Genomic DNA, 23987 nt, shown 5'->3' on the forward strand with positions numbered 1-23987 from the left:
AACCGGGGATCCAAAGATACCGAAGCCGGAAGAGAGAAAAAGGCTTAGACAGAAATACCCAAACCGGGGCGAAGAAAGAAGCGAAGAAATGAAGAGCGAGGATGGTCTGATGACTTGCTTACATGCCAGGAGCACCACCGCCCATCGCACCCATGGTGTTCAGGCGGGCAGCTAGCTGGGGGTACTTCTCCTGAACCTCCAACTGGGTGCGGGTGGCCTCAGCATAGGAGATAGCATTGATGATCTCAGCCTCGGTGCGAGCCAGCTCAGCAGCGCGCTCGAAGTACTTGAGAGCCTGGGAGACCTTGCCCTGCTGGAGGAGAAGCTGGGCCATGGTTCCAACGGCAATGTCGCACTCGGGGTCAATGATGAGAGCCTTCTGGCAGAGGTTCTCGGCCTCCTGGAAGTCGTGCTTCCACTGGAACAGAGCAAGAGCCTTGTTGATCAGGGGCAGGACGTTGATGCCCATGGGCTTGCTCTGCTTCTCCATCTCAACAGCCTTGTCAAACTTCTCAATGGCCTCGGAGTAGTTCTGCTGGTCAAGCAGAAGCTCGCCGTAGTAGTTGTAGACATCGGGGACTTCCTCGAAGTTCTTTACTGTCCGGCGGAAAGTGGCCATCGCCGAGGCAACGGAGCCCATCTTGTATTGCGTGACACCAAGCTGGATGTGAGAGTAAATGAACGAACGGTCGAGGTCAATGGACTTCTGGTAGTCCTTGGCGGCCTCGGCAAGCTCGGTCAGGATGAAGTGCAGCTGGGCACGGTGGTAGTAGATATCGGGGTCGTCCTTGTTGTGAGTAATGGCAAGCTCGAAGTCGTCGGCCGCAGCGTCCTTGTTACCAAGCTCCAGGTGCAAGCTGGCGCGCTTGATGTAGCTTTGAACCAGGGAAGGTGACAATTCGACACTCTTGTCCAGGTCGACCAAGGCGCCAGTAGCGTTACCACCGAGGTAGGTGAAGGTGGCTCGCATGTTCAGGGCCAATCCTTCAAATTCACCGAGCTCACCGAGCTCAAGTGCCTTCCCGAAAGCGGTAGCAGCCTCTTCGTAGCCATCGGCAGTCTTCTTGCCCATAGCGATGAGACCCTTGCGCAGCTGACCCTTGCCGGACTCCTCGCTCAACTCAACCGACTCCTCCAATCCTTCGGGCAGGGCCTGGGGACGGAAGCTTTGGAGGTAGTTGGAGACAAAGGTGGCACTGGGCAGCTTTTTGGTGCGCGCCTCCAAAATAGCCTGGCTCTTCTTCTCGGCAACCTTCTTCAGCAACCGTTCGAGCGAGTTGCGGCTCACATCGTTGGAGAAGGCATCAATGATGCAGCTGGCTGTGAAGTCGAGGAGAGCCTCGCTGTACTTTTCGAGGTGCTCGTACGCAATGGCTCTTCGGTTGAGGGCCTTGACGTATTCGCTATCCATGGCGAGAGCGGCGCTGGTGTCCTCAACGACCTTCTCCCAGTTGGACTGGACGTTGTAGCAGGCGGCGCGGTTGGAGTAGAAGACGGGGTCGGGCTTGCAGAGAATGGCCTTGCCGTACAACTCAATCGCGTTGGGGTAGTCCTTGATTCCGTAGGCCTTGTTACCGGCAGCCTTCAGCTTGGCCGCATAGGCGTTCCGGGTCTTAACTTGTCAGCGAAAGTGGTGAGAAAGAACGTTGCTTAACATACCTCTTCAGACAGCTGTCCAACGGTTGCCTCGTCCACTTCGGGAAGCTCCTCTGCGGTCTCCTCTGCCTTTTTGGGAGCCTCTGAAACCTTGTCAGTCATACGATCACTACGTTTAGACAAGAACACGTACCCTCCTTCACCGAAGCAGCCTTTTCTTCCTCGGCCTTCTTCTTTTCTTTCCGTCGCTGGTTCTTGCTCTTCTTTGGTGCTGGGGGTGTGGCTTTGCTGGAATCGTTCAGGTAGTAGACGACACCCGCGCCGGTCACAACAACGGCAACACCGGCAATGGTGTATACAACAGCCTTGTTTTCTGAGACCCAGTTGGTGATGCGATCCCAGACTGACGCCGATGATGATTCGGTCAGTTTTGATGTGTCAAGCACCACATTTTGGGTGGGCGTAGGTAACGGCGATTCGTTCGACATGATGTGTAAGGGAACCAGGCAAAGGGACCGACGCGGCTAGTTCTTCAAATGTGCAGATGTCAGTATTCAATTCGATGAGTCAGGCACAATTAAACTGAGATGGAAGACAAAGGGGTTACTAACCAGACCTCGACAGAAGGAGTTAGAGATAGGGAAGTTCGGGAATGATGAAGCTCAGAGGAAAAGTCAAGGGTTTCCGCTGGCCGGGCCGGCCAATCACGCGCGCTGCGCCGGTAACACGCAAGTTCTCCACACCAAATGTCCGGATTGAACAGAGTTGGCTCGTCGGGGCTTTTTGTATTCTTCCCTTCTTCGAATTGCATCCGAAGCAATCTTCGTGTGGATTCATCTAATATTTAACAAGACTGACTTCGTGACTACAGCGACGACAGTAAGCCATTGACTTTCGCAAAAATGACCGAGACCCCTTCAAGTCCACAATCCTTCGAGATCATTTCCTCCCTTCGTTTTGACCCGGGCCTTCCAGATGCAGCCTGTCGCCATGCATCTAGCTATCCTGATCCTCACAAATCTCCCTACTACCTCCTCGCCTATCACCAGGACCGGCTCATAGCTGCTGCGGCTCATTTCCAATGGAACGGGGCCCTAACCTGGCTGCAACAAGACTTGCAAAGCTTTGAGGAGTTCCTCGACTCATCAATTGCAGACAGAAGCAAAGCATGGAGGCTTCGGGTTGTAGTGAACAGCCAAGGGAAAGCGAGAGTTGAGGCGAACGCAACAGCGAGCATTGATCTAATGAGTTTGTTCATTCCCTCTCTACACACGAACCCAGACCCCCCGGTATGGCGCGTCTATGTCGATACAGAATCAACAATTCCTTCCGGATTCACCACACATAAAACCACCGCGCGTGATGACTACATGGCTGCACGGCTGAGAGCGGGAATCAATTCACCGACAGACCTTGCGGAGGTACTGGTTGTGAACCCAAATGACGAGGTTATGGAAGGCAGCATCACTACACCGTATTTCCTGCGGGACCATATGTGGATCACGCCCCCGCTGAGCAGCGGCGGCAATGCAGGTACAACACGGAGGTACGCATTATCCCAGGGTTTCTGCCTAGAACACACCATATCCCGGGATGAGCTTGTGGATGGCGAGTTGTGTTGGTTGAGCAACGGCGTAAGGGGGTTCATTCGAGGCCAGATCATAACCAAGTAAGAATTTCCCATATCACAGAGTGTGTATCTATGCTACTATTTCGATGGGTACATACGTGACTAGTCGAGCTTTGAATGGTATTGGTAAATTGATGAGAAGGCTATGAAATAATACGTATTTTTTGAACTTTATTGCTCCGGAAAATGCTTCCTCTCCAGGCTTATTTCTTAGCCTTCTCGACCACTACTGGGTTGGGATTCCCCTTCCACTCCAGAGGGCGAGGGCGCATGTACTCGGCCATGACCTCATCCGTAACCTGTGCCCTGCGCTCCTGGAACCCTTGGACATAAGCCTGAAGCTCAGCGATACACTTCTGCTTGATCTCGCCGGTCATCATCTTTCCACTCTCGTAATCGGTGCGGATGCGCTCAAGCTCCTCATCATCCTCAAGGAAGAATGTCAAGTACTGGAATGGAATATCGACCTTGCTGTTGCCGCCCAGCTCGCGCTGCAACTCTGCGGTGTCCTGGCCACCTGAGAAAGCGTGCTTGTTGATCTTGTTCTTGATCTTGTTGGGCGTATCGTTCATGAAAATGGCGGAACTGTCGACACTGGCGGACATCTTGGATCCAGGACCCTGAAGGGCGGGAAGGAAGATAGAGTGGATGAGAGAAGGCTTCTTGAACTTCATTTTCTCTGCGTGTTCGCGGCATTGGCGGAAGTAGGGGTCTTGGTCAATGGCGCATGGAATCAAACAAGGAATCGATGCGACCTTTTTCTTCTCGGTGCCGAAGATGTGGGGGAAACTGGTAGAGAAGGCTGCGGCGGACTGGGTGGCACAGAAGTGGAACTCGCCAATGTTGTTGCTGTCGTTAAACCCGAATGTGCCCTTGACCTGGTTGATTGTAATTCTCTTTGCCATCCGGCACATGTTCTCATAGAAAGCACCACCAATGAATTCGAAATCACTGAAGATAAAAGTCTTCTTCATATCGAACCCAACAGCAATGATATCCTTGGCGTTTGCTTTTGTGTATCTCTTGGAGTCCTCAATCTCGATCTTCTGAGAGTGCATAAACTTCTCGTCGTCAGTCATCATGATAACGAGGGGAACATCGAAGACGTCTTGGAGCCATCTATTATTGAATTAGTTTCCGGTATATGCCCAGGTGGTCATCGAGACTAAACATACTTGGTGAACTCGAACGGCACGGTGTGCCCAACGTGCATGCTGTCGCTACTGGGCCCACGACCAGTGTAGAGGAAGAATGGCTCGCCCTTCTCATGCTTATCCAAAATTTTTGACAGATCACGGTGACTGAACACGATACTCCGGCGCATGAAACGGTGTGGCCGGTGGCCAGTCACTTTCTCAAAGCGCTCCAATAGAGCGGCATTGATGGGTGTGGCGCCAAACTCCCTCGTGAGCTTCTCATAGTCGACTGGCAACAGCTTTCCAGTTTCGTCAACCCCACCGGAGACATCGAAGGGCGTCACGATCTGGCCAACGGCCTTGCCGTCTGTGGTTTTCTCGTCGATGCTCAACGAGTTGAGCGCCGGAGGCTGGATCGCTTCGTTGGCCATGGTTGCTTCTTCGTCTGTTATGAACTGGTCAATTTCAATTTTTCAATTGCACAAGTCAAAGGCCGGTTCTCACCTTATTTTATGGTTGAGGAAGTCCCGAATTTCTTCTATTGCCCCTCTGTAATCTTCCAATATCGCGGGATGAGTCAGAAATCCGCTATCAGTGGGCGCTCTGATTGGTCCGCTTTATACAATATCAGGTGACCGGGCCTAACCCCGCCAAAGCCTTCCTTTGTGCTTCTTGATGCTTTCTTGTTCAATCAAATTTGAGTCGATAAAAGTGTGAGACTCTCATTTGATGAGGTAGACATCTCCAGTATTTATGCATTGCATTCAAAGTATATATTTAGTGGTAGAGTGCATCAAGAGCGACTTGCCGGAAGTATATTTTCGTCCAGGGCTTCGAGCGGATTTTTTGTTAACGAACAGAGATCAAATCTTTATCTCTACATCCCATAGTAAATACTATGCACGAAATATGGAGCTTTTTCAACATCCCACATAGTACATAGAGACTTGGAGAAGTTTGGCTTTCATCGACTGATATAGGAAGTCCAACCTCGTGCAAAGGACTCAACAACATTAGCCATACAGGTTAAATTGTTAAAAAATGTACTCGCCACTACAAGCGCCTGCCCGCGTCAGGTAGCCTTACCTCGAGCATGGGGTATAGGCTACTCAAAGCTCCCAGAAGAGTAATAACTTCTTACCAGTTGATCGTATCATTTAGACACCATTCCCAAGACAATGAATAGCCAGTGGGGTCACAATCTCATGACGTTCCCTTTCCAGCGCCGATCCTATGTTTTAAGACCAACATTCTTTTCCATTAATTCGTAACAAATTCCGCAGGAAAAAACCAGCTACCGCTTGATACACACCGGAATGTAATTTCCACTTTGGAATTCCGAGCAGCAGTCAACAGCATAGGATCCAGAATTAGTAACCCTCTGTCTATCCTGCATCTTATCCTCGCCGATGTAGGATCGTCATGACCTTGGTGATCATTGCCCAAAGCTATTGTGGACCTCATGCTCTCATGACAAGTGTCTCGAGTACAATGCGTGTGTATGACTAGAACAACAAACCTATAGGGTATCTTTTTCTCGCATGGAGTAAGTATGTCGATGGTATGTTATCCATTGCATATTCAAAAAAGCAATTTAACTGATATCGGATAGTAGTATGATTGGTTGCTTATACTATTCTTGAGACCGTCTTTGGTGTTTGTGAATCAGAGCTATCAACCAGACGGTCAGAATGCGATTGATGGATATCCACCCAAATCCCCCCGCTACGGGAGTATCCAACCTCCTTCGATGTCTATTGAACGCTGGCATGGCTTGGGCATTTTGTGAGGTTCCACTGGCGCGGTGTTATGTTCAGCCTCGGAAAAAGCGCCGGTCTCGAGTCAGCATGATCCAAGGATTGCTCCGTAATTCCTCTCGGGCAGAAAGAAGATACTCTGCTAGGACACCCCGGCTTCCCGCATACAGCCCACCCAATACTCTCAGACCAAGTCTGATGTGATATACTCCGTACAGAGTGGAGTATATCAGCCTTTCTAGCTCACAGTAGACACTTACCAACCCACCAACCACCCGCCTTGCCCCGTGCACCCGCATCGAGCCATCCCACTATAGGATTCCCTCGACCCGAAACTCCATGCAGCAAGCCGCCGCTAAGCACGCCTTATTTGATGGGCCTGCAAGCCACTGTATGCGACAGGCAAAACCCTCTTATGCCGGGCCATCGAGTAGATCTCCACGATGCGGAAATCAACCGACTGTACTGCGTATAATTGGGTGGGGGTGTTGGTTAGTACCAGGGCATGATAACGAAGTAACAGACTCCGTCGGATGTGTGGGCCACTCATGTTTGAGATTATGTCGGTAAGCTTGTCTTTCCGGTCTGCTGCAGATGCTAGTCGTTTTTTTATTTTTCATCCTTTTTTTTAGTTTTTCCCTGATAAGGGCGGGATAGGTCATCCATAGTTCGCTGTATGAGGGAGAAAGAGTTGGCCCAGAATTTGATATCAACATTTGGGACCATGAGGATTTCAAAGAAGTCCAGTTGACACGTAGCTTTGTCGTGTTGGGTGAGGCCGTGGGAGATGAGACCCGTTTACTTTGCGTACTTTGTTCAGTCCTGGGTCTTTCATTAATTTTTGAGACTGGGATATATCCCGAATGGGGTTCCAGGGTTTCACTACGTCAGATAATTTCCGTGGTGGGGGCGAGGAGCCGAGGCTATGGTCTCATAGATCCCTTTCTGCCATGAACTTGGACTTGAATTTGAATTCGGACCATAGACTCCTCGCTAGTAAGTTTCACCTTCTTCGCGTAGTACAGAGTACAGCAGAAAGGTCCAAGAGGGTGCAGAACTCACCGTATGCAGGGGCAGAGTGGCAAAGCTACCGAAACTTAATACCACCTCGAATTTACTTTCCAGTATTAGGAATGGTAGGTATGCTGGTTAATACCAATATATCATTCGCTAGTCTAGAATCCTCCCGGTTGTTTGATTTTAAAATACCTATATTTGAGTGGATGAGGTGAAGAAGATCAGCTCTAGGCACACATGAACCCAAATTACGCGGTAATGAAACCGAAGCCAGCCCATTCTGCAGCCAGCCCAATCAAGTCTAATGAGTAGCTTGGCCCAATTTGCTTTTTGTGGCTTTATTATTAGTTCATCCGTGATTCCAGTAGGTCATCGCATCGTTCAGATGTCACTCTATCTAGGGGATCATGGTTCACCCAGCACAAAGATAGGGTAAAATACCTCATTTGAATATAGGATCTAAGCCTGTTCTAAAGATATCCAATTCTGCAGCCTTGCAACCAAATGCGTCACTGTTCCGGCAATGGGGTAGCTGGATGAGTCGGGAGCTTGGACAGGAATCAGAGACATGCACACACCCCAGGCCATCATGAGGTTGTATCAAGCACCTAGAATACGTTATAAGGAGGTTTAGCCCAGTGCACCAGCCAATCAGGGTCAATGGTTCCCTCCCTCCACGCGTATTGATAGGTGTCGGGTGATGTGACGGACCAGGCAACACGGATGCTGGTTGGCTGGATGGAATCTCCCATCCAGCTTAGGGATAGATTAGCTTTAGCAGAAGGATGTCGACGGATGACATGAGTCGGTAGTTGAGACGTCACTGTGTTGAGTCAAGACGCGTGCGAATCAGAGATGACCAGGTCGACGCATGACACCCCGGTCAATCACTTGCGACTGGACGGGGATCTTCACCCATTTTCACTCTGGGCGCCCACTCTCGCTAGATCAAAAACTGGATTAACTTGATTTTGATATGAAGAAGTCACTATTTTTGTTATTTTTATTTTCTCGAGTCCTTTGGAAAGAGCAGGGTCACCGGGCGGTTGCGCGTGGAGAGAGATGTACCTGGGTGAAATACTGGTTTCACAGGTGCCTGGCCCGGAGATTTTAAGAAGAGCATTTCCTGTGCTCTGTAGTTCTGTTCTTTTTCTTTCCCTCACATTTCGTCCAATTTCCCTCTTCCAAGGTTACTGGGAGATCTAAAGCAGCTCCACTTTGAAAGCGGCACATTCGTCATCCCGTCCCCGCCGACCTTGGTTCTGGCCTTGAAAGAGCCCTGAATGTGAGGCCATCGGAGTCCTCGGACTCATTGAAGGGTAAGATAATTTCCTTTATATTGTTTTTTTTACTATCATTATCATTATCTTCATATTTTCTTTTCATTTTAATTCAGTTCTTTTCTCTTGTCTGTTTTGTTGCAATTTCTTTTGTTTTATTCTTAATATTTGGGTGGAGTTTCCCCCCGCAAGTGCTTAATGCACACACTAACCGGGAAGAAAAAACCAACAGATGCGCAAACGGTCTCCCTCAGATTCCCCCTTTTCATTTTCCTCTTCATCTTCTTCTTCATCTTCCCTCTACCCCTCATCACGTAGCAGTTCGTTTTCCCCGAGTAAGTGGCTCAATACATACCCGTTTTGATGATTATCTTCCGTTCCGGGTGTCTTTCCCACTCTTCCACCATTGGCCTACAACCCCCCCTGCCGATTCTATATTCTCAAACTCTCCTCATATATTAAAAACATATTCTGTCGGCTATCGCGATTCGTTTCATACATTCTTCGCTAAACACGTGTGGCATGCTCATTCCCATGCTAATTAAATTTTAGGCCTATCATCGGCCTCGCACCGACGCTCAGCATTCCAACCAAGAGATCATCTTGAAAGCCTGATCACTAAACACGGCTACCCCACACCTGTGTCACTGTCCTCCCTACGAGATCTGACAGCCACCTCATCTACTTATACTCCCCCTTCGCCACCTCGTCGGCCCCGTTATCCGGACACCATTCCGATCGACGCTTTTGACTCGCTTACCTTATCCTCATCCACAAGACCCATTCCCATCCCAAGGCGTCCTGGTCCAATATACGAGGATCTTCCAGTGACACCACTCACCGGTCGATTCGACCACGACTCTTATTTTGACGATTGGGAACGTGCATCCCAATCCACCAAGTCCCGACAAATCCCACCAATCCGACCTTCCCGTCGCGGCCGGTATCCATCACGGCCCTCACCATCCTCAACAAGGATGCGTTCCGATAATTCACCTTACTACTCCCCGGCTGCCTCGCCAATAATGTCTCCACGACGCTCAAACTCTCCTCAACCAACTCGCTCTCGGACCCAGAACCCATCCAAGGCAAAGCAAACCCAGAACTTCCATCTCGGCAGCCTGCCCCGGTTCCATCCTGCCGTATATCAGTCGAGCAGTACTTCCCACAATGCCACTTCACAACCTCCATCTCCTCGCCAATCTCGACAGCCTACCTACCGCACGACGGCCGGGTCACGCGACATGGTGTGGCAGTACCGTGAGTTCATCGAGGGGGTCCACCAGGGTCCCTCAGCACCCCGTTTGGATCCTCTAGTCAGCCCGGGCCCTGTTACGCCTCTGGCACTAGAGGCAGGCGACTATCTCGCCCACGGCTCGATGAACAATACATCCGAGCGGACTCCACGAGATGTGCCAAAGAACTCCGGCCCTCCGGCTGAGCTGGTGGAGAAGCTTATTGCCTACGAGGAGAAGGCTCGGCAGATGGCTCGAAAGCCCGCCAAGGGCCGGTAATAGACCTATCCCACACACCGGCTTTGCATCAAAATGTTGTTCCTGTTTATTATCCATTAGACAAGTGGGATCTCCTTGGAACTTTTCTTTCGTGCTTGTTTATCTTATATCTGCTTTTTGGTGTTCTGGAACAAAATGAGCTCACCCCACAAGGCTGATACAGTGTGCATGGGACCTTTTGTTTTTATCTCTTTTTACTTCTCGCATTCTCTTCATTCTCACTCCATGGTCAACATCCTCGGCCTCGGCCATTACTGCGGTTGATCTTGCATCACGACATCATGTATCTAAATCATATACCCCGTTTTAGTCCAGTCTCAGACCTTGGCATATCCTAGTGAAAGCCAAGCATAAACTTTCAATATCAAACATTATATTGTAGTTCTCTTTTCTTGGTTTGACAGTAACGGCTACCTAGTTGACACTATGTGCTCCTTCCAATCCTGATGGTTATAGATTGTAGAGGGCTAATGTCGGAGGTGTGGTGGGCATGTTGGTTCAGCAGTTTGACTCGGATCTATATCCGCTTCATTTGGAGTCCGCCGAGCCTTCAGTGTTGCCCGTATCTATATAGGTAGAGTACCTCTGAGAGATGGCTTTTTATCTTTTCTAATTTTGGATCTTGTAACTTCTCCCTAGCAGGCTCCCCACTGGGATTTATCCTATTGTCTCTGAGGTAGGGCCCGGGGTAAGTCGGACTTTATTTCATAGAGATCAGATAAAAGATCTGTTGATATCCAAACTCCCAAAGTTAATCCCCAGATTTACTGCTCCATATAGGGCTAGCTCGAAAGTCAACCTCCAATTTGCGCCTCAGGCATCACCCGCCATTCGGAGGAACACTCCCTCTCCCCGAGAGGAATCTGCGGGGCCCAAATTCATTAAAACAGACTCCCCTCAATAATATTTTCCTCATTTACTCAGTTACAGTCATATATATACCCCAGTTTCCCCAGAAAAGACTCCCCAGCTTCGAAAACCCTCCTTGGTAGCCCAGAATCTCCAGAAACTCCAATTTACTCTCCTCCGTATCCTTATCGGTATCGGTCACCGCATTTTGATTTATCGCCCGCGCCTTGCGCACGAGCACCCTACGATCTCCGGCGAGGCGTCCATTCAGTGACACGCTGAATCTGCGATCCAGGATCAGGGATTGGAGGAAATACCTGGGGTTCTTGGACGATGTCATCGACGCCGGCGCCTTTACCTGTTTCGGCGCCTGATGTGACGGGTCAACAGAAGGCGGAAAACGCGCTTGCTCAGTCCGGGACCTCGAAGTCGAATTACAAGGGTTTTGTGGCGGGTGTTTTTTCAGGCATTGCGAAGCTCAGTGGTAGGTCGTATTTTTGTGCTTTTATTCGGGGTTGAAGCTAATTTTGTTTTCATAGTTGGCCATCCGTATGCATAACCAACTACATACTTCACCTTGGGTCGATTGTTAACGAAATTGCACAGATTCGACACCGTCAAGGTTCGCCTGCAGACTAGCAAAGATGTGCAGTTCCGGGGACCGTTGGATTGCTCGTTGCAGACTTTGCGAAAGGAAGGATTACAAGGGTTTTACAAGGGAGCCACGCCGCCGCTGGTCGGATGGATGATGATGGACTCTGTGTAAGTGTTCCACTATTAGGCCGCGGGGATGAATAGTTCTGACTTGTCTGCAGCATGCTGGGCTCCTTGACTCTATATCGCCGATTACTACTCGAAAATGTCTTCTCGAAACCTCACATCCGCCCCTACCTTCCCCTCTCCCGCTACCAGCCAGACCTCGCAACCCTCCCTAGTTTCGGACATGGCATTGCAGGTATCATGGCCGGTACAACGGTCAGTTTCATCGCTGCCCCAGTCGAACACGTCAAGGCACGCCTGCAAGTGCAATACGCCGCGGACAAATCGAAGCGCATGTACAGCGGGCCGATCGACTGTATGCGCAAGATGGTGAGTTCCAATGCCTACATAATGTAGCCAGCAACTAACATGGATAGATTCGCACTCATGGCATCAGCGGGCTATACCGCGGCCTCTGCGCGACGATCTTCTTCCGCTCCTTTTTCTTCTTCTGGTGGGGCTCCTATGACGTCCTGACTCGCTACTTCAAAAAGAACACTACATTGTCCGCCCCTGCGATCAATTTCTGGGCAGGTGGTATCTCCGCCCAGTGCTTCTGGCTCACTTCCTACCCGTCCGACGTCGTTAAGCAGCGTCTTATGACTGACCCCATGGGTGGAGCGATGAATGACGGCAAGCGACAATTCCGCGGCTGGAAGGACGCTGCGGTTGCCGTATGGCGTGAGCGTGGGTGGAGAGGGTATTGGCGGGGCTTCGTGCCATGCTTTCTTAGGGCGTTCCCGGCGAATGCGATGGCTCTGGTTGCATTCGAGGGTGTGATGCGTACCCTGCCCTAACTTCTTCATGGTCTACACGAACCCAAAATGATTGCACATATAGAGAAGTCTCATGGATAGATACTTAATTAGAAGAACATACCCATTGTCTTATGCTTTATTCATTGCCCCTGAGGAAAGTTAATCGTGGGTTGGGGGTAATCCGTGATCAGGAATGTACTATGTGACAGGCCGCATTCGGCGATGAGACTCTTCGGGACCCTCCTAGGGGTATTCCGCGAACACGGAGATTTTTCAAAGCCCGAACGAATCCCCATTCGTAATTGGACCATGCAGCCCTGGAGCTGGAGTTGTGATCTCGACCGCCGCAGATTCTCGACCGCTGTGGAAGGGTCCTTGATAGTGAGGTAACATGGGTTGTCTTGGATTGTCTCTTTCCGGACAGGACAAAGAATAAAAGTTATCGATTTCCTAGCTGTTCTCTTGATTCCAACCTCCTTCACGTCAAAATTACTTTCCCGTAGTCGTCACCAGGGGAGGAATTGAGGCAAGGTTGAGTCTGGTTGCTTGGTGCCTGAGGCATTTCCGCAAGCCAAACGTCAACTGTTTCACTCGGATAGCGACACGTCTCAATCTCTCCAATTTAACATTTAAAGCTGGTCGGCCATGGCCGTTGCACGCTCCATGCGCCGCACGAGCCCAATTAGCCTGGTGCTAGCAGCTCTGCTGGCATTTGGCTTCATATGTTTCATGCTCTCCCCATCGACACCCTCCGCATCCTCCGCATCCGCTAGCTCCCAACAGCGCCAGGAAAACGCCGCCGAACACCCTCTCTCCCCACCCACAAAACCATTCTTCAAGTCACAGCCAGTCCGAAGCGATGGCTACAAGGCAGCTCCCCCGGTTGTCCACTACGACCTGAATAGCCTAACCAACACCCCGGACTCAGTCGCCAACGGCGAGCGGGTCCTCATCCTCACCCCGCTAGCCCGCTTCTACCAAGGATACTGGGATAACATCGAGAGGCTGACATATCCGCACGAGCTGATCTCCCTGGGATTCATTGCACCAAAGACAAGCGAGGGCAACGCCGCAGTTGCGGCTCTAGAAAAGGCCATTGCCAAGACGCAATCCGGACCAATCGACAATCGCTTCGCGAGTATCAGTATCCTCCGCCAAGACTTCGAGCCGCCATTGAAATCCCAGGGTGAGAAGGCCCGCCATGCAATGGCCGCGCAGAAAGAGCGCCGCGAGTCAATGAGTCGTGCGAGAAATAGTCTCGTCTTTACAACGCTCGGGCCCGCGACGTCGTGGGTCCTCTGGTTGGATAGTGACATTGTCGAGACACCGGCTACTCTCATTCAGGATCTAACGGGCTTCGATCAGCCGGTCATTGTGCCGAACTGCTTCCAGCGCTATTACGATTCGTCGAAGAAGAAGTGGGATGTCAGGCCTTATGATTACAACTCTTGGGTTGATAGCCAGACTGCGCAGAATCTTGCTGCGAACATGGGGCCTGATGAGATTCTCTTGGAAGGTTACGCTGAGATGCCGACGTATCGTACCCTGATGGCGCACTTGCCGGATATGAAGAAGCTCGATCCGAAGAAGATGCTTGCTCTTGACGGTGTTGGTGGGACGGCTTTGTTGGTCAAGGCTGATGTTCATCGTGACGGTGGCATGTTCCCTGCCTTCCCATTCTTCCATTTGGTGGAGACGGAGGGTTTCGCGAAGATGGCTCGAAGACTGGGTTATGAGGTTATTGGACTCCCAGATTACTTCGTATGTTTCGACTTTCGTCTAGTCTGCAGACAAGGGGATAATTTTGCTGACATGTTTCTCAGGTTTACCATTATAACGAGTAAATGGCTTCCAGCCTCGTCTAACGTCTATTTCGCTTGCATACATTGCGCTGTGCGCGTCTCGAGCTCTTTCTCGCCTCTCGTCGCCATGCGAGAGGTTCATTAACAATATTCACCTCGGCATGCGTTCTCCCGTCGAGGCTTTTTATTATTTCATAGGTGCTTGGGATAGTCGCTTCCCCAAGTCCAAAATTGTCTTTGCATTCTTCTGTGTATTACCAAGGAATATGACTGGGTATTCATCCATGTTGGAGAGGAGTTAGCTCTAGGGGGGCGTTGCTGGCTTGATGATTCTTGTGCATTTATTTTGGCTCTAACGTGGCTATTGCCATCTCCAATGAACGGTTATTTATTCGTGCAAGATGAATCTAAATGGTCATATATAAGAAGCATCATAGTATCTGGTTGAACGTGGTGTTGGTCTATTTACCCAGCCAGGCAGCTGTCACTTAGATCTCTTTTCAATGAACCGAAGGCGCGGACTTTGTCGTAGCACCAAGGCTCAACAGTGCTGGGAGTATGATATTGCCGGTGTACATCGGCATACACCAACCCCAATACAACTAAATCAATCCCAAGAAATACTATAAAGTGTGTCAGCGATAATTGTACCATCGGAGTCTTGCGGTGGCAAAAAAGAGAAACATGTACTTACGCAAGCATAATGCCGGCCCCAAGAGCAACAGCCAAAAACTGGGTGATAGTCTTCCGCACTTCAACGCCCTTGTCCTTACCAGTCTCCAGCAACTCCGGAATCACAGCCACGGTGCCAACATACAAGAATGTGCCCGCCGTGAACGGAAGAAGCATATCTCCCCAAGAAAGGCTAGTTCCCATAAGACCAGCAGGCTCGGTGTCATCCAACATAGTCCCGTTGCCACCAAATTCCTGAACGGCAATTCCAATAATGGTGCCCAGGAACGCACCAATAGCGGTAACAAATTGCGCGCCCATGGCCTTGCGCTTCGAGAAGCCGGACTGAATAAGCAGAGCAAAGTCACCGACTTCATGGGGGATTTCGTGGAAGAAGACAGCCACAGTAGTCGTCGCGCCGATGGTAGGCGAGGCATAGAAAGAAGAGGAAAGGGCAAGGCCATCGGTGATGTTATGGGTGAAGTCAGCAATGAGGTTAAGGTAACCGCCAAGCTTGACGCTGGGGTTGACTTCCTTCTCGGGAACGACATCAGAGGACTCCTTCGCAGCAGACTTGCGCTTCTTCAGCTCGCCGCTAGACTTCTTGGTCTCGGCACCGGATGTAACTGCATCGACTGGTTCCGCGTGCGCGTGGTTGTGTGAGTGGTCATGGCCGCCCTCGCCGCCAGTCGCGATACGTAGGGTTTTGTCCATTGCGACAAAGGTGAAGAACCCGACCATGATTCCCAAGCCGAGAAGGAGGTTCTTGTTTGGTTCAACCATGACGAAGCTCACATGGTCCGGGGAGGCTTCACCGACGAAGATCTCGGGGAGTAGGTGGAATAGCGTGTCACCAAGCAAGCCGCCGACGGCAAATGCGACCATCACTGACAGCGAGGAGGGGTCGATGTTTGGTGGGCATAGTGCCAGGAGGAAGTCTAGAGCTGTTAGCAGATACCTATTACAGGTACTGAGTGGAAGACTTACTGGGTGGACCAGAGATGTACAAAGTTGCCAGAAGCGCGTTCACGGCTGGGTTGCTCGGGAAGAGGACAGAGAAGATCTTCGATGTCAAGCTGGTGGTCTCTGGGCGGTTCGCACGTTTATGCTCATTGAGAGACTCGACTAGAGGGCAGCTCTGTGACGGGTCAGTTTACACGTAGGGAACAGAGTATGTTGTACAGCATACCTGCAATTGCTCCTCGATCTGGCCCACGGAGAGCTCTCCGGGGCCAACATTAGCTGCAGCAAAGGCTGAGAACAAGAGACATCCTGCTACAAGGGCAATTCCTGTTCTGCGAGAAGGAAAAAAGCGAGAAGCCATTGCGAAGGAATTGGCCAGAGTGCTGTAAAGTGACAGGCAATACTCCGTATAGCCCACGGAGGTAAAGTACCCGCGGACAGCTGAGCCGCTATCATTGTTTATCGCGGGACCCTGAACAAACATGCCAAGACCAACGTTGCAAACTCGGGAAAAAAAGTTTCGATAACGCTTTTTATTATCGCCGACTACAGCGAAGAAGAACCCATTTGACATCTACACTCACTTCACGATTCACAATGGGTAAAGTTTTGCAAAAGAAGAAGGCCCGTTCTGGGCGCTCCACGGCCCGTGCCAAGGACAACCGCCTCAAGAGCGGCCACAAGAAGATCAATGTGCTGGGCAATCAGATCATCGCCGACAACTGGTATGCATATCTTGCTCACCCTGGGAATATAAAACACTAACGACTGTAGGGATCGCAATCTGACCCTGACACAAAATTACCAGCGCCTTGGTTTGATGCACAAGCTGAATGCACCATCCGGTGGCCGCGAACGCCTCCCCTCAACCAAGGACCAGACCGAGAACAAGAACTCTCTCCACATCCGCGGCAGCGCCAAAGCAGCCGCAGCCAAGCTCGACCTCGGCGAGACACGGGTCGAGCGCGATCCTGAGACTGGCAGAATTCTGCGCGTCATCCACGACGACGATGACAATGTGGAAGTGGCAGGTGTCCAGCGCTCACGCAACAACCCGCTCAACGACCCTCTGAACGACATCTTGGCAGGCAGTGGCGAGAGCAACCCTCTCGCAGACTCAGTTATTGTGCAACAACTTGAGCGCCAGGCGGATCAGGAGGGCAAGACTGTTCGTGCTAAGAAGCCGCGGTTCCAGAGCACGCGTGAGGGCGAGTGGGCTCAGCGTTTGATTGAGAAGCACGGGGATAATTTCACTGCTATGGCTCGTGACCGCAAGCTGAATCCTATGCAGCAAAGCGAGGGTGACTTGCGGAGGAGAATCAACAAGTGGAAGAAGAGTCAGTCGTAATGCCTTGTTCATTTGTTCTGAGCATCTGGTTACGGCGAGTCTGGCGTTTATCATTTCCTGTTTATTAAGAGTGTCTACATGGATGCATGTGTCCCGAAGTAAATATATTATTGGACGGCGACTGAGCCGTTTGGATTCGTTATCTCGTGTTTTCTTTAGGTGTTACTACTGAGCGTCGAGTAGGTGACAACCCCCTCCGGCGGAAGGCTTATTCGTTGCACTACTCGTACCCATCGTCGGCGTCTCCATTCTCCCACCCCGTAGGATGCATTCCCTTCCTCCCAATCCCGTGATTTCGCCTTCTCTTTCTCCTTCTCCTTCTCCTTGCTCTTACTCTTCTTAGGAGATTGTGTCTCAGGCAGGTCTCCGTAGGCTAAGGTCAAATCGTCATCTGACTCCTGTCGAGTCTGAGGCAAATCCCAAACCCAACCACCGACTTCTCCAACAATGGCGTTGCCTTCGGCGTTTACGCCCGGGACCTCGAACCCAACACTGGTGATCATGCGTTCCACCACCCATTCACGGCAGTCTAGGTCGAGTTCCCACTTCTTGCTCTTCCAAGCCCAGCCACGCGGGGCACGCACATCCTCAAAGAATCGACAGCCACGGGGTCGGTCCCCCGCAATGCGAGATGGTGATAGCGGGTCGTATGGCGCGTGACTGAACAGGAAACTCTCCCACCCAGACTCAGACGTTCCTACGGCCCGGTGCTGCAGCTCGAAGATTTCCACCTCCCGCTCTTCGGGATATGTGTCCAAGGAGATGTCTGCGAGTTTTTCCATTGCCGACATTGCTGCAGATGGGTCTGCAGGAACGGACGAGGCAAGTCCATCATTGTCATCCGAATCTGTGTCTATGGAGTCTCCGGTCATATCTTGCATCAGACCGGAGAGGAATTGCCCCACGGTTGGGTGGATGGAGAGAACCAGCGCATTGCCGCCAACAAGCATCACAATTTTGAGGGGAAGCAGATGCGCACTGATAAACAATACTACTATGGCAATTGTGCATCCAAGAAATAGAGTTGAAGAGAGCTTCTCATTGGAGAAATTCGTCAGTGGCGCAATAACAGAGATAGCCGCATCGTGGGCGTCTGAGAAATCAGCCATGCAATTCTGTAGATCTCGCATGTTCCGAAGGAAATCTTTGGAAGTCTCTGGCGCTGGTTTAATAGTCCTGGCTGGTGCCAGTGCTGGTCCATCATATGAGTAGTAAGGAGTAGTGCTGGATGTCGAGGTGTTCGGAGGTGGTGGGTGACGAGTCGCAAAGGCTGGCACCATTATAAAGAGCAATAGAACCACTAGGGGCAGAACCAAAAGGAGATGAGGTTCTAGGCAGATGAAAGAATAGACAAAAAGGAAAGAGATGGTATGGGTTGGAGTATCCCAGGTGAATAGTTGCTCAACACGGCTCTGAAACAGAAATACCACACCGATTCTGTAGTTGCTTTAGTTTCGGTGGATAATATCACGGGCGTTTCACTCCTACCTTGCATTAAAGCGACGGAAATTATTTGCCATTACAGGCAAACTGAAAGCCGGTTTCTTCGGAGAGGCAAAAGCCTTATCTCCCAATGAATCAGCTTCATCCTCATCGTCCGGGATGACTTGTTGGAGAACCCTGCAGCTGTCAGCTATTGGAACTATATTGGAACTATCCAGGGAGAAATCCATTCCAAGCATACTTTGTAAATAGGCGGTCTTGTAGTGAGTTCTTGGATAGAGAGGAAGATCTCGAATGTGAACTGTCTGGGGAACCAGGTCTATTCCGTTTTGTTGGAACCTTGAGTTCATTTAGAGCCTCTGTGAATCCATCCATGATTAGACATGGGATCTTAGGGAAGAGAAAGAAGTTGAAATGAAGCTCGGGAATTTCCAACTGTCACAGCCCAAAGCACATGCTCTGCCGATCAAACGGGGAAAGAGGCTGACATAATCTTGTTTTGCATCAGGGGGCCCTCGAAGTTCGATAGTTCACACTAAAAAAAAATAACAAGTTGGCCTACATCTCTTTGACTTCTTTTTCTTTTTTTCTCTTGTTTTTCTTAATATATATCTTCGTGTATCCTCTCTGTGATTATTCACATCCAACTTCGATCCCATCTAAAGAATCCCCTTTGTTGACGGGGTTATTAAATCCACTTGCCCCCCCCCCCCAAAATTACCTTCTTTTTCTAGTTACCGCCTTAGACTTGCCCCAGCAACCCTGCTTCCCCCCCAAATTTATTTGTCAAAGAGAACATATACCTTGGCCATTGTTCTTTCACATCTCGCAATGGAACGGTAGCTATTTGGAAGAGTCGCGCGACGGTCCTCAAGTATTTCTTGGTTTGAGACCTCGCACTTCTCCTGAATGCAATTGCGATCGCGTCTCTGGCACTGTCCAGTCCTCTCCTTTTCCGACTTTCCTCTGAGAACGCGCGAGAGCTTTAAACAATGCCGCCAAAACCGCAAACACCGGGAAGGGGTCAAGTACGGACCGAAGCAGCATACAATCTTTCAAACGATGATTCGGGCTCCGGAGGTAAGAGTTGAGATGTCGGGAAGGTGCAGCTAGATACTAACAAGAAATAGCAGAAGCTCCAGCCCGCAGGCGCCTGCAAAAGTCGGCCTCGACCAACTTCCCCTCGCACAATACCAATTTTGACACCTCAAACGGGGTTGCTGGACCGCGCACAGGTGGGATGAATAGGAGAAGACTTTCAATTCGTGACCAAAGAGTCCCTCAGGGTCCACGACCGCAAGACTCTTCGCGATGGAGGTAATGACCAGTTCTTCTCCCATGATTGGCTTTGGGCTAACTCGATATCTAGCAAACCAAGTCCATACCCCCACTCTGGGAACTCATCTGTCGATTCTACGATTGATTCCACTAAAAGCTTTAACCTTCGATCTACGAGCGTGGGCAACCTGGCAAAGGCTGATTACAATCATGCAGACAACGTGGAATTTCTAGCGCCGGTTAACTTTGACGATTTCCATAACAGCATCATGGGTGAACCCAGCTTGAACCATTTCCCCATGCCCGGGAACGGTAGTTCGGGTGAAAATCGCGAAACAGGTCCGACAAATCCCTGGGAAAACCACACGTACGCGACCAATGTATCGGAACGTACACGGGGTGCTTCCGCTCGACGAAAGAGTGAAGTGCAACGTCCGAATGGTCCGAACGCGGCGGGGCTCACAGCGTCCTCTGCCAATACCCGCGCTCGCCGCCAGAGTATCGCCCAGCCGTCTGCCGGAAATGCTTCAAGGGGTCCGCGTAAATCTATCAGCTCTGGGGCATTTGCGCCTACCAATGCCTCGGCCAGGCGCGCCAGTTTAAGTGCTCGCAAAATCAGCACTGACACCGCGTCGTCAAATAACCTCCTTCGCCCTCGACTTCCAGAGTCCGATACCAAGGTTCCGTCTTCTGTTCGAAACCTCAAGGCAAAGTCATTCCAGCCCAGTCCAAGGGAACCCCGTGGTCAGTTTCTGACTGCCTCCGGGGCCATTGACCACACACGATCAAGTTCCACCAATGCCGTGCGGACCCCGCTAAGAAACCCTTCTGGCGCCGTGGGGACTCCTTCATCTGCCTCTAAGCGGGCTTCTGTTATGCCGCCGCATGCCACTGGACTTGGTGCTCGAACTATCAGTCCCACTGACGCACGACGACTGAAGCGAATGTCGGTTGCGCCTACTGCCCCTCCGATGCCACATACACCCCCCACCCAGACCGAACCTCTTCCCATTCGTCCTCTATCATCAACTCAATCTCCCTCCCAAATCCCGAGGAAAAGCGTCACACCTTCCTCGAACCGAACCACGCCTGACCCGAATCGCAAGTCGTACAGTTCAGGCTTGTCTGTCTCTTCAAGCACCAGCTATAACTCGGCGCGGACTTCTGGGGGCTCTCTTCAAAACCGGCTGTCCCAAAATCTATCTTCGTCCCGGCTCCCGACGCCCAAGCCGCGCGCAGAGCAAGGGAACTCCAGCGGGGAAGAGGTACCACCGGTTCCAGCGATCCCCAAGGCGTACGAGTCGCCCAAAGGTGAACTGGATACGCCTGTCTTCCCAGCGCCCAGAAAGTCAAGTATTCCTGTGGATTTGGGCCTTCTGAATATTAAAGATTCAGACTCGGAAGCGCACACCACGACCCAAGTTGACAAAGTCGACCCTGCCGAAACGAGAACTCCTGATTCACGATCACGAACATCTACTGTTATGGGAGGACGGAAGGGTTTGCAGCCCTTGAAATTGCCACCGCTGAATTTGTTGCCCTTGGGCACACCCATGGCGGCCAAAATCGAGGCACTCAAAGACAGGGACGAAGAGCGAAAAGCTCACACCCCCTCCAACCAAGTGATTTCAAAGACTCCCAGTACTCCGATGACAGCATCCAAGGCGAACTTCTGGTACCGCGATGAAGATGACCAACCGCCCCTCACTCAAGCAAGAAGCAGCACCTCTCACTTTGCCGTCAGCTCATCAACCGCCGCCTTGCGAGCTTCTAGCAGTACCAGCGCGTTTGAGTCATTTGACACGCCAAGTGCACCTCGCAGCATCTCTCCCTATGCCTCGTACACGCTGCCCAAGAGCGGTGCTGAGCTCAACCATCTCCGTCACCAAGTCAGCGCCGAGTACTCGAATCGGACGCAAACACACAAGTTGAATGGACCGCGACCTCAAACGCAAAGTGCCATTTTCACTCCCGCTCCAGAACGGCTCAGCCAGATATCGACGCCTTCGGAGCCTGAGAGTGTTACTGCCTCCAGCTCCTCTCTTCGGGACCGGCTTAAGGTGGCACGGCTCCGCAGCAACTCAAAGCCCCAAAAGCCAGAAGCCGATGCTGATCCAGCCAAATACAATCATATGCCACCGCCTAAACTTCCAGCCTCTGCAACATGGAACAACCTTTCTTCAGTCAATTCGACGAGCCCTAATCTCAAACCATCGTATCTCAACCCTCGGCGACAGTCTTCTGTTTCGAGTGCGACAAATCCGACGACTCGGAAACCAAGTGTCAGCAGCGAGAAAAGTCTCACCTTGGAGCCAACTCCCTCCAATGAGTCGGGCGAAAGCGATCGCTCTAGACGCGTGCAGAGCACGTACATCTCTCCGGTTCATAAAATGATCAATAACGCTAGATCTAGTGCTGCGGCTGCTCCCCGGCCTACTGAGAGCACCGTTGATCCAGATGTGGCGATTGCAGATGCAGAGATGAAGCGACTTGGGTCTAAACGTAAAGACTTTGAAAAGGCAGCACGTGTGCTAGACGACTTGCGCCGCAAGGCTGGGCCAAAGGATCGTGTCAGTCCCGCCCAGGCCTTGAAGATGGCATCACTCAACATCTTTGAACGGGGTGAGATCATCGATTATCGCGATATTTTCTTCTGCGGTACCCAGACTGCCAAGAAACATGTTGGAGATCTCCACTCCAGTGCAGCGAACTTTGGTTACGATGATGACCGTGGTGATTATAATATTATCATCGGTGACCATCTGGCTTACCGGTACGAAGTTGTTGATGTCCTGGGCAAGGGTAGTTTTGGCCAGGTCGTGCGATGTGTGGACCACAAGACTGGAGCTCTGGTTGCGATTAAAATCATTCGCAACAAGAAGCGATTCCACCAACAAGCCCTTATTGAGGTGAACCTCCTTCAAAAACTGAAGGAATGGGATCCTCATGGCAAGCATAGCGTGGTCAACTTCACCCAAAGCTTCTATTTCCGTGGTCATCTGTGCATTTCGACAGAACTCCTTGGCATGAATCTTTATGAATTCATCAAGGCCCATGAATTCCGGGGCTTCTCGTTGAAGCTGATCCGTGTTTTCACCAAGCAGATGCTGAGCAGTCTTGTGTTATTGCATGCGAAGAAGGTCATTCACTGTGACTTGAAGCCCGAAAACATTCTTCTCGTTCACCCGTTGAACTCCGAAATTCGAGTCATCGACTTTGGTTCAAGTTGCTTTGAGAATGAAAAGGTCTATACTTACATCCAGAGCCGCTTCTACCGTTCACCCGAGGTCATCCTCGGAATGTCGTACGGCATGCCGATAGACATGTGGAGTTTAGGTTGCATTTTGGCTGAGCTGTTCACCGGCTATCCTATTTTCCCTGGAGAGAATGAGCAAGAACAACTTGCTTGCATCATGGAAATCTTTGGTCCTCCGGAAAAGCATCTCATTGAGAAGAGCTCACGCAAGAAGTTGTTCTTTGATTCTCTTGGCAAGCCGCGTTTGACTGTTTCGTCCAAGGGACGCCGCCGTCGTCCGAGCTCCAAGGAGCTGCGACAGGCCTTGAAGTGTGACGATGAAGCCTTCCTTGACTTCATCACTCGCTGCCTTCGCTGGGATCCTGCCCGTCGACTCTCGCCCCATGACGCGTTGAAACACGAATTCCTCACTGGTGTCAAGGCGCCTCGGCCCAGAATGTACACGTCAAATTCGCCGTCCAAGAGAGGTGCCACGTCTTCGGCTCGTCCTCTCCCTGAACCCCCAGGCACAACGCTGAAGAGCGGGTTCATGCGCGCTCGCGATGTCTCGGGCCATTCCCCAGTCAAGGGTAGTGGCAAACGACACTCGACCGTGAACGGTCCTCCGTCCAGCCCCGGCAAGCGAGGGTCCAGCAATTCTACTACTACTGGGTCTGCCCTTCCTCGCGTTTCGGCGCGGAGTATTAGTGGGAAGCCAGACCTCGCTACTGCCGCGGCTGCGACAAGCCTGGTGAGTTAGGCCGGCGACTTAAACCAGGGCCAGAGAATGGGATGCTGACAAGCCGACAGAGGAAATGATCTTGCACGTTTTTTGTTTTTTCTCGCTGAATGCCCTGTAATACTAATCCTTTTGTTCATTACTTTCTCATCCTTGCATCGGGTGGTTGTCATGTCAGCATTTTGTTCCTTGAGATGCATTCATGTTATAC

General features: G+C 51.0%; 11 protein-coding genes across 11 annotated transcripts; 7 read left to right on the forward strand and 4 right to left on the reverse strand.

Moving 5' to 3' along the window:
- Positions 1-118: 118 nt before the first annotated feature.
- tom70 (putative mitochondrial outer membrane translocase receptor (TOM70)) lies at positions 119-2084 on the reverse strand (the record flags this gene model as incomplete). The annotated part of the gene is made up of 3 exons (XM_002563037.2): positions 119-1612; positions 1660-1739; positions 1790-2084. The coding sequence occupies 3 exons, from the start codon at positions 2082-2084 to the stop codon at positions 119-121; spliced, it is 1869 nt and encodes a 622-aa protein (XP_002563083.1).
- Positions 2085-2498: 414 nt separating this feature from the next.
- On the forward strand, positions 2499-3269 carry N7525_008970 (uncharacterized protein; the record flags this gene model as incomplete). The annotated part of the gene is made up of 1 exon (XM_002563038.1): positions 2499-3269. The coding sequence occupies one exon, from the start codon at positions 2499-2501 to the stop codon at positions 3267-3269; it is 771 nt and encodes a 256-aa protein (XP_002563084.1).
- A 160-nt stretch (positions 3270-3429) lies between these two features.
- N7525_008971 (tryptophan--tRNA ligase WRS1) lies at positions 3430-4793 on the reverse strand (the record flags this gene model as incomplete). The annotated part of the gene is made up of 2 exons (XM_002563039.1): positions 3430-4345; positions 4402-4793. The coding sequence occupies 2 exons, from the start codon at positions 4791-4793 to the stop codon at positions 3430-3432; spliced, it is 1308 nt and encodes a 435-aa protein (XP_002563085.1).
- Positions 4794-8648: 3855 nt separating this feature from the next.
- Positions 8649-9930, forward strand: N7525_008972 (uncharacterized protein; the record flags this gene model as incomplete). Its single annotated transcript, XM_002563040.1, has 2 exons — positions 8649-8751; positions 8969-9930. 2 exons carry the CDS (start codon positions 8649-8651, stop codon positions 9928-9930), a joined length of 1065 nt encoding a protein of 354 aa, XP_002563086.1.
- Positions 9931-10712: 782 nt separating this feature from the next.
- On the forward strand, positions 10713-11053 carry N7525_008973 (uncharacterized protein; the record flags this gene model as incomplete). The annotated part of the gene is made up of 2 exons (XM_061214566.1): positions 10713-10859; positions 10892-11053. Coding segments are annotated over 2 exons (309 nt in total), but the record flags the coding sequence as incomplete, so codon positions are not given.
- Positions 11054-11112: 59 nt separating this feature from the next.
- Positions 11113-12335, forward strand: N7525_008974 (uncharacterized protein; the record flags this gene model as incomplete). The annotated part of the gene is made up of 5 exons (XM_002563041.1): positions 11113-11263; positions 11319-11328; positions 11386-11541; positions 11595-11868; positions 11916-12335. The coding sequence occupies 5 exons, from the start codon at positions 11113-11115 to the stop codon at positions 12333-12335; spliced, it is 1011 nt and encodes a 336-aa protein (XP_002563087.1).
- Positions 12336-12941: 606 nt separating this feature from the next.
- On the forward strand, positions 12942-14140 carry N7525_008975 (mannosyltransferase complex subunit MNN9; the record flags this gene model as incomplete). The annotated part of the gene is made up of 2 exons (XM_002563043.2): positions 12942-14057; positions 14120-14140. 2 exons carry the CDS (start codon positions 12942-12944, stop codon positions 14138-14140), a joined length of 1137 nt encoding a protein of 378 aa, XP_002563089.2.
- Positions 14141-14705: 565 nt separating this feature from the next.
- On the reverse strand, positions 14706-16094 carry N7525_008976 (Zn(2+) transporter YKE4; the record flags this gene model as incomplete). Its single annotated transcript, XM_002563044.1, has 4 exons — positions 14706-14721; positions 14793-15708; positions 15758-15908; positions 15960-16094. 4 exons carry the CDS (start codon positions 16092-16094, stop codon positions 14706-14708), a joined length of 1218 nt encoding a protein of 405 aa, XP_002563090.1.
- A 236-nt stretch (positions 16095-16330) lies between these two features.
- N7525_008977 (nucleolar protein 16) lies at positions 16331-17081 on the forward strand (the record flags this gene model as incomplete). Its single annotated transcript, XM_002563045.2, has 2 exons — positions 16331-16458; positions 16508-17081. 2 exons carry the CDS (start codon positions 16331-16333, stop codon positions 17079-17081), a joined length of 702 nt encoding a protein of 233 aa, XP_002563091.2.
- A 155-nt stretch (positions 17082-17236) lies between these two features.
- N7525_008978 (PEX28-32 family peroxisomal membrane protein) lies at positions 17237-18899 on the reverse strand (the record flags this gene model as incomplete). Its single annotated transcript, XM_002563046.2, has 3 exons — positions 17237-18518; positions 18570-18701; positions 18766-18899. 3 exons carry the CDS (start codon positions 18897-18899, stop codon positions 17237-17239), a joined length of 1548 nt encoding a protein of 515 aa, XP_002563092.2.
- A 617-nt stretch (positions 18900-19516) lies between these two features.
- On the forward strand, positions 19517-23797 carry N7525_008979 (putative protein kinase; the record flags this gene model as incomplete). Its single annotated transcript, XM_002563047.2, has 3 exons — positions 19517-19604; positions 19655-19841; positions 19894-23797. 3 exons carry the CDS (start codon positions 19517-19519, stop codon positions 23795-23797), a joined length of 4179 nt encoding a protein of 1392 aa, XP_002563093.2.
- Between the last annotated feature and the right edge of the window lie 190 nt (positions 23798-23987).

Source organism: Penicillium rubens, assembly GCF_028828025.1.
Source record: "Penicillium rubens strain IBT 27055 chromosome Unknown utg000003l_segment0_segment0, whole genome shotgun sequence".
NCBI lineage: Eukaryota > Fungi > Ascomycota > Eurotiomycetes > Eurotiales > Aspergillaceae > Penicillium > Penicillium rubens.